General features: G+C 35.5%; 1 protein-coding gene across 1 annotated transcript; it reads left to right on the plus strand.

Annotated features, from left to right (window-relative positions):
• The first annotated feature begins 1,090 nt into the window (after positions 1 to 1,090).
• Positions 1,091 to 9,363, plus strand: LOC149054253 (uncharacterized). Its single transcript, XM_089230522.1, has 8 exons — positions 1,091 to 1,429; positions 2,901 to 3,011; positions 3,137 to 3,312; positions 4,090 to 4,633; positions 5,601 to 5,705; positions 5,791 to 5,987; positions 6,948 to 7,290; positions 8,988 to 9,363. Exons 1-7 carry the CDS (start codon positions 1,091 to 1,093, stop codon positions 7,288 to 7,290), a joined length of 1,815 nt encoding a protein of 604 aa, XP_089086648.1. The 3' UTR covers positions 8,988 to 9,363.
• The last annotated feature ends 225 nt before the right edge of the window (positions 9,364 to 9,588 follow it).

Consider the following 9,588-nt stretch of genomic DNA (forward strand, 5'->3'; position numbering starts at 1 on the left):
CAGCGGCATCGGTTTATAGAATGCTTATATTATATACAGAGTGTATATATATATACTTAATGCTGCACGAAAATCTTCAAACTTAATTTCAATATTTTTAAATTCTCACCCCCATACAATAAACTTGAGACGTCAGCGGCTGATCGCACACCAATGACATGACATGTCACATATTGTGTTTGAATCAGTTATCGGACTCAACATCTGCAACTATAAAAGCGCGACCATCGTTCATATTATTTATATTATATTATGTTATTTTTGGACACACTGCAAGTTCATCGACGACGATACTCAATAAGACATAATAATACAATAATAATTTTCGATTTCATTTTAGAAACACGCGCATAACCAGATCGTTCTGATCTGAGTCAATCTCGCGGAAACCCGACTGACGAGGCGCATTTTTTTCTACAGTTTCTTTAGTTGAATATATACTACTGAATGGAGTCGTCGTGTCGGTGAATATTTTACAAGGTTTTTTACGGCCCACTCGAGTTGCAGGGTGAAAACTACACAATCAAAAAAACATTTGAAAAACGATGCGGAACGACGATCAAGAAAAACCTGCATGATGGTTGAAGACATTTTCTTAAAAATCTTTGGACGGCCGCAGTCTGCAGTATAATTCCCTCATACGTTTAGCATTATAGCTATCGAAAAAATCAAAAAATTACATCTTCGAAGAACCGTGTTCTTATATCGGGACGTATCGGATGATAAATACTTAAATTCGCTGGATGAAACTTTCCAAGCAGTGTTTTTTTTTTATCCAAACAACATTGTTTTTAAAACCAAAGTGCTGAAAAAATACAATCGCGTCAACATACATTATTGTTGGGTATTCGCGTGGTCTGCAGAACACGGGATGAATCATAGCACTGCTATGCGCTGTTGCTCGGCAATATTGTGTCATGGTGTATGAGTATAACAATCACTACTGTTAATATAACAATAATCATTTATGTGAAAACAAATAATATTGCTGTTATTTTTAATAACATTTTAGTAATACACAGTGCTAATGATAGTAGTATGCAGACAAGTATCATTTTAACTGAATCGACTGTAATCGACTTCTTCTATTATGTTCGGCAACCTTGACGTGGCAGCAAAACTCGTGCAACTTTGCTCACCCGTCGTCGTCCTCGTTGTTGCCACCGCGGCCGCCGTGTTAGAACTGCGGCAGGCCGTCGAAACTGGTGGCGGCAGGGCGTTCGCGATGTCCTCGTTCCGGTCGGAAGTTACCACCCAATATCCGTATTTAGTGGGACTGATCACTGGAGGAATAGACGACATCACAGACCAGCAGACCGTCATCTGCACAGGAACCCTTTTATCTCCGGTGTTGGTTTTGTCGTCGGCGTATTGCACGTTGCGTCTGACGACCATGATCAAGGAGAGACCGGAAGTCAATAAACTATTCGTAAGCGACACAATAAACGTGACAAATAATAAATATTTTTCCCTATTTACTGTTATTATAGGTGGTTAGCCTAACCACTCGGACTCACCATACCATAAAGTATTATCAAGTACGGTGATATAATATTCTGCAGGATGATTCATTGTTCATTATTTTTATAATTATACGATTAAAAGTAATATTATAAATTACTTATATTTTTTAATACCATTGAAGGAAGTCAATGTAATGAAACTATGATTTTTTTCATATGAGAATCACACAGTTCTCTAGTAAATTGTTAAGCAGATGAAATTTTTTTTGAAATTTTTAGAAATCGAAACTCAAATGAGATGTCTCTGAATTAACTCTATGTGTACTAAGAACAATAATTCTCATAGACTTAATATAGTGGGTTCAGAGACTAGACAATCTGAATAGGTAGTTAGATATAGGTAGTTCTAAAGTTAATATTAATCCATCTGCAGAATTGCATTGTTCGTAAAAATGTTCTGGTTGTAATAATATTTCATACTGTATCCAATAATACATCTGTTTTGAACTTATTTTAAGGACTATTATCATCATATTATAACATTTAATAATTTATAGAAACTACTCATTCGATTTATATAGATCAACACTTCAATCACCTAAATATGAAAAAAAAAAAAGTATGTCTCTTTAAGTAGGTATACTTAAAAGCTCAATAATCAGAATTTTAATGAATTTATTACTAAAGGAAAAAATTCGGTGAGCATAATACATACGTAATGAACCATTTTGTCATTTGCAATATGTATACATTATACAAGCATTATATTATTGTGAAACATTTTAATTTATAAATTATTTAATACATTTAATACTCAGGTACACTAAGGTACATATATTATGTACGAGTTTATATTTTTTGACAAATTTGAAAGTATTATTAAAATATAATAATGGCACATTTGTTTCTTTTTTTTTTTACAAATACATCCACCAAATTCATTAAGGTCACAGGCTTTTTTTGTCAGCAGATAATTTTTTTTTCTGTTTCATTGAATTATTTTCACGCCATTATAAATTATGTAAAATAGATACTAAAAATTATAAATTAAAAATTGATTACAATGAATCAAAGAGATTTTTCTCTATGATTATATAGTTCGAAATGATCTATTGAATTAATTATTAAACATGGTCATTAAGTATATAATTGAAAAATTTGATTTTGAATTAACTATTAAGAAATAAAAGAGATTAGATTCTAGGTAAATTACTCTGTATACATTATCAAGATATTGAACTTCAAAACAACTGTTTAAAAATAACATTTTTTTCATTACCGAACGATAATGTCACACATGGTCGATACGCTCTGCACTTACCCACATCGTACCGATAATACCATAATACCTACTATGTCCATTCATCACTTGTTCGTGGATCACGCAAAGGATTTCATATTTCCGACTACTACAATTTTTTGATTTTTTACCGACAGGTGTATTGGAAGACACCCACGAACTCTGTGAAATACCACCGGACCACGAGTGTTTACACACATCCATCATACGACAAAGCCACACGCATGTTCGACTTATCGTTGATAAAGGTGAGCGCGTGATCCATGCGCACAATGTTTTTGCAACAAATTGTATTGGCTCATCGCCGAGACTCTAACATTAAATTCATAAAAAAATAAATAAATATAATGTAACGCTATAACACTTAAAACAGCTCAAAAAGCCGTTCAAGCACGTTGAACGTTTCGTTAGACTGTCCTCCAAAACGTTGAAAAGCGACGTCGAACTGAGCTGTTTAGTTGTGGGAATCGGTGCGCCTCACGAAAGCAGTTACAAGGTGCCAGTCCGTGTCAAGTACGGCCGCACCGCTTGCCGGATTCCTAAATCTATGTGAGCAAGATTTACATTTTACATTTTAGCTCTGTAGATTTACCGTCATTTCCAATTGATCCGGTATACAGTGTATAGTCTGTAAATCCGAAACTTTCCGACCTAAACAATTTAAACGGTTTCGTCAAAACATTTTTTTTTATTTGCTTTAGTTAATGAGAGTAAATACAAAATTCACAATTTAAAGTTGTTTCGTTACAGGAGATTCCTATTTTTTGCCTACCACGTGAATCTCTGTGTCTCCTATTCCAATTAATGCAATTTACAATATGAGCACCGTAGATAGGTTGCTTTGGTTCAAGGGCTCTACATAAACACCACCATATTATAGCCAAATGTTCTGTATTCAGATTGGTACGTCCCACATATGTCACCTATATTAATTTCCGATCAAATAAATAACATTTTCATTAAATTTCTTAATTAAACGCTTCTTATTCTTCTCTCCGTTACACTCCTGCCCAATATTTTCAGAACATCTCAAGTCTTGTACTCTTGTATCTCTAATACTTTAAAATACAGTTGATCTTTTACCTTTCCATTTCAACATTCTTTATTTTCCTGCAGACTTTTTTGATAATTCTTTTTATTCGTTTGATGCGCACTACATCCGACAACCACAATATGTCATCCTGTATTCTACATTTCTAATTTTTTATTGCATAAGCGACCATTTAATTGTTGGACTTTTGCGTGTAAATAAATGAATCAATTTCACGTGTTGTAATAAACAACAAGAGTGGATGATACAGGGTGACGTTACCTACGCCGTTTCAGCCCCGGTTTTGAGTACTTGATCGGATACACTTGGGAAGATTTCCTGTGTACCGAGACAGTAAGTCCGGCAGCCACACGATTGCCGTGTGATAGGGCTGATCCGTTGGTGTGCTCCGATGGCCGGTACCAGTATGGAATCTTCAGCTATGGATACGATGGCACAGGCGCGTCTCTGGCGACGGAGGCGACCGAGTGTGGTGATCCGACCATTCAGAGCAGACACCTGTTTGTCAACAGGAACGCTGATTGGATAACCAAGATGATGGCGGATCATGTTGGCGGCTCGAAGCAGATAGACGAAGTTGAAAAGACCACGAACGCAACGACGACGACCACCAATCGCCCCACGCGGTCACAGCCGACAACCACCTCAACTCGAGTGGAAGTGTCGGAAGTCAGCTGCACCGATCATCTGGAAGTTAATTACCCGTATCTGGTGTACTTGGAAGGCCTACCCGATGAACCGGTGTGCGGCGGCACTCTTATATCGCCTTGGCACGTGCTCACAACCGCTTACTGCACGACAAGAATGACCGAAATCATGGTATTAACCGCGCGTTTACCAATATAATAAATGTCAGCCGATCAGCAATCTTCAACTGTAGACTTAAGTACCGAATTTCAATATCGAGATTATAGGAGTATTGCTATTTGAGCCATTAAATTTAATATACAATATGGTTCTACTCCAAAATGTTTCATCAACGTAAAAGGGTTTAGCATAGGCGAAATTAGATTATTGTATTAGGATACTGGCTAAATATAAGTATGAACAAAAATTCTAATTACAAAAAAAAGTTTTTAATTTAAACTTTTAATTGTATTAAGTCTGTATGTTGTCCAACTAGGATCTGACTGACCTGACTCGTAGTTTCATCTATGGAGTTGAATGTGTTGTGAATCGTAATAAAAACCATTAATCCCATTTATCTTATGTATGTTGTTATTATGTATAATGCAATGTGATCAATAAACCAATGAATACCATCCATATCATATATACCTATGTCTAGAAAATATAAATTCATATCACGAGTATAAAAATTTGATTTGGGACGGCACCTGTATTGCTGTCTTAACGGTTTAAAATATAAGCACGGAAGAGTATTTTGGGGAAATATTGACGGGATAACCTAGTGTAATGAACATCGTAGGAAAAAAACCCAGCGCATAATCAAAAGTACGACCATTATATTATCATTATTTATGATGATAATAGATGTATCTAAATTGGACGATATTTACCAGAAAGATAATGAGGCATTATCTGAAAAATATTCCGTTTTTAAAAGTAGGGTATAATTGGTAGTGTTTAAGCTCAACCTATATTCTATACGAACCATATAGTCTTATTATTTCGATTTTTCGTAATTGGTTTTGCCACGTCGCTTGCCAGAATGTCGGACCATAGGGACGGAGACACAGCTATATAGTGTAATATCTACTATATTGACTTTCTTGCCGAGAATCTGTTTTTTCGACGGGTTTTATTATTTTGTTTCGCTGCTCAGGTGACCGTTACGACTTACCGTAGACAACGCGCGATGGCAAGGCTCGTATACATTCATCCGAACTTCGACCTATACACGCTGACGGCGGACATCAGCATCGTTGTCGTAAGTCTGTCTCATCCTCGACGCTTGTTATCTTTCCCGACGCACCGTTTATGATTATTGCACGGTATCATTTTTATCCGCACAGTTACAAGAACCGTTAAACGTGACCAGATACGCACAGCTGCCGGAAATTGTCAGCGGCCCGACCGACGACGGAGACTACAACACAACTTCTAGAGCGCTGACTTGCGCAGTGGTGGCGTCGAGCAAACGATTGACACCGTATCGTTATGTCCCGGTCAACATCAATTACGGACCCGAAGCTTGTGGAGGATCATTTGAGTACGTACAATGTACAAACGTTGTGTTGTTATTATAATAATAAATACTCGATGACGCATAAACAACCCGCAACGAAAACTACAATCTGTTGTATTAATTGTATGTTGTAGGCATAGGCGCCAGGTTTTCAAAAAGCTATTGGGTGCTCTTACCAATGTAAAACAACAGTGGCGCAAGCATTGGCGGGGAGGGAGTAATGGGTTGTACCCACCCCCAATTTTTTTTTTCTAATTTTGACTTCCGAGGTTTTGCCACAGAATTATAGATGAAATAGATTTTTATATCCTGTAGTTTTTCTTTGTAGCCACTGATATCATACAATGAACGTGGTGATAACGGTTTACCTATTTTAATTATATTGGGTGCTCCGCACCCAATGAATATTTTCAATGGGTGCTCGAGCACCCGAGCACCCATGTACTTGGCGCCTATGGTTGTAGGATCAAAAAATATAATACGATTTTTAATAAGCTGATCGCGGTGACATAAAATAATAATAAACACCTATAAATTACAGATTAAAATCTTACATGAGACGATTTTTATCCTTTTAGAAAAAATGCATCGTCGACAATCTACATGTAATTTATAAGGGTTAAAACATGCACCTATATCATATTATGTTGTGGCAGATACTGAATAACTGTTATTAATTTTTTAACCATTTCATTACGGGGGTATTACGGACTAATCAATCGTTTTAAAAATTATCAATAGCTGTTTTAATTAATTTGATACCATTAAAATATCATGGTAATTATTTAAAAAAAAAATCCAAAGACACAAAAACAGATATCTACTAAGCAATTTTCTAAAAAAATATATATACCTATATGAAAAAAAAAATGTTATCCCAGTACAGTGTATTGTACTGAAAAAAATTAATTCAGTAGTGAAAGCGTTAAGCGATATTGCAAACAGAATTTAATTGTGGTAAATTTATTATTGTTCACCTAACAGCTTGGAAATTCAGACGACCATCAGCAAGACTTGGCGTGAATTCATTTGCGGAATGCTCAATCAACAATTTCGAAATGACACGGGAGATCCGTTAATCTGCGATGGTTTTCAGCAAGGCATAATTAGTCACACATATCGGACTGCAAAGCAGGCTGCCGAAACCGGAAGTGCCGAACAAGTGCGTTTCTTGGCAATCGACCACCACAGAGAATGGATTGACCACGTGATCACGGCCAATAATCAATTAGGCACCGGCGATGGCTGCCCGAACGCATCCCCCCGACTCGTGGTCATCCTGGTGTTGATGACTGCCTTGTTCCAATTATCGACACAGTTTAGATAGGTAATGTATTCGTACAATAAAAAAGAATACTATGCATAGCTGAAGGACAGAAATGCTGATAATGTGTAACATTGTTGAATTAACCGCAGGCTATTCACTAATCTTGTTTTACAAAACTGTGACTTGAAGTGGCACTAATGCAATAGTAATTCTCCCCGCCCATAATTTATTGATAACAGACGAGTGATTTATACAGATATATTAACTTATTATAACAATGCAGTCTGAAGGACTTTCTAATTTGTCTTCGAGACACAACACAGCTTAATTCTAAAGGTTGGTTTTGTTGGCGTCATCGCTCAACGTTCTTTTTCGTCAATATATGGCAATTCTTAAAAATTATTGGACATTCGTGTTCACTGATTCTAAACTGGTCGCGAGTCGCATTCACGCCAAACGTACCCTTCGAAAATTGTGTGATATGCGTCATTTATCTAGTAGATTAGCTCGCTGGTGACTCGATAAGGTCAAATTTGTGTAGGTACGCAGAAAAACAGCCATGTCCAGATAATGCTTGGATGAGGTGATAGGTTATAGTTTCGTGTTGTCTGTTTAATCATCGACCAAAAATCTTCCTAAGTAGTCGATGAGTCTTTGTAGGCTATTTTCCCATATTTTCTGACAAGATCTTGACGTTAATATACATATAACCTAATTAATCAGTTTTGATTAAAAACAAGTCATTGAAAGAACTATATTGTATGGCATAAGTAATAATTTCAAACTTATACCTTATACAATTAAAGCTGTCTAGTTCGAGCTCTGAATAAAACGGAAAACTATTCAATCGTATCCAAAGATATTCAAAAGAAATTTAATTTGTAACAATATTAATTTTTCATAAATTTAAAAATATTTAAAATTGTAATAAAAAATTGCTTTCATTATATTATTGTTATCAAATGCATAAAACAACTTTATTCCTTAGATAATAAAGAGTTTAATAATAAATAATAATAATAAATTTAATTTCAACGACAAAAATTCAATTTGTTAAGGGGCTGTCACACGAGGCGACTATACTCGTTACGACTACGTACCAGCGAGTAAAGTCGCTCCATCCATCTGACAACGTATTCGCTACGAGTACCCAAGTCGTAGCTATATGAATAGTCGCGGCGAATGGAATAGAGCATATATTGTTCAATTCTACTCGCTAGAAACGCGCGACTATGCTGGTCACGTGACCCACTCGCAACTCAAAATCGCAGAGTTGCCCCGTGTGACATTCATGTACTCGCTGGTCGCTACTAGCTAGTATCATTATTATCATTATTATCATTATTGTTTATCAATACTAATTATATTATCAATCTTATAAGATTATTATTGTTACGACGTGATACGATTGACGACATTTTTGCGACTGACTACTCGCTACTCGCTATCTCGTACAACTTCGTGTGTGACAACCTACTCGCGGCGACTTGATGAGGCGAGAAGTCGCTGCTACTAGTCGCGGCGAATAAAATCGCCACGTGTGACAGCCCCTATTACAGCTTCTATTGTCTCTTATGTCACAGATCTCGGAAATATTGAATCAAACATGGCCATAAAACTTAGACATAAATACATAATCCTTGACTATATCAACTTTCTGCTGCTACTATGATAGCATCCATCATGATAATTTGTAAATAAAATTAATTTAAAAAAACTTAAACCAATTAAAGTTTTCTGTCTTTAAATGTTTATAGGTAGGTACCTAAAATACCGTAATAAGAACATTTGGTGTTTCTACTATCATAACTGAATCTCATAGAACAAAACACATGCACATCTCAGCGAGTGACAAATAAACATATTGCAACATTGCAAAAATGTTGTTGGAAAAAAATTGTTCAGGAAACGGTATGTTATGCAAAACATAATGTGGAAGCCTAACCGTTTAAAAAGTTTTCATTTTTAATTGTTTTAATCCTTTTTTTATTCTCTAACGCTCATATAAATGTATCATCCGACTACTGTCGTTTAAGTTTAAACCGTTTCGACATAGACCGTAAAATGTAGGTACTTTATGTTTGACTCAACGACAGAAATCAATTCTAATTAAACTATTTTAGTAAACCAAAATCGAACAAAAAAAATTAAAACAAAATATACGTCACAATATACGTTTTTAATAAAATTTAAAAAAATTATTAAACATTTATGTTGTGGCGTATACTTTGTTTTATTTTTTTTGTTCGATTTTGGTTTACTAAAATAGTTTATGAATCGATTTATGTCGTTGGGTCAAACATAAAGTAACTAAATTCTACGGTCTATGTCGAAACGGTTTAAATTTAAACGACAGTA

Source organism: Diuraphis noxia, unplaced genomic scaffold, assembly GCF_037042655.1.
Source record: "Diuraphis noxia isolate RWA-SAM2 unplaced genomic scaffold, SU_Dnox_SAM2 contig0009, whole genome shotgun sequence".
NCBI lineage: Eukaryota > Metazoa > Arthropoda > Insecta > Hemiptera > Aphididae > Diuraphis > Diuraphis noxia.

Bases quoted from the DNA above. Each gene is read 5' to 3' on its own strand.
- LOC149054253 (XM_089230522.1), top strand. From the start codon at position 1,091: ATGTTCGGCAACCTTGACGTGGCAGCAAAACTCGTGCAACTTTGCTCA. The intron at 4,634-5,600 runs GTATTAACCGCG...TTCGCTGCTCAG, and splicing joins CAAGAATGACCGAAATCATG to GTGACCGTTACGACTTACCG. The intron at 5,988-6,947 runs GTACGTACAATG...TTCACCTAACAG, and splicing joins GCTTGTGGAGGATCATTTGA to CTTGGAAATTCAGACGACCA.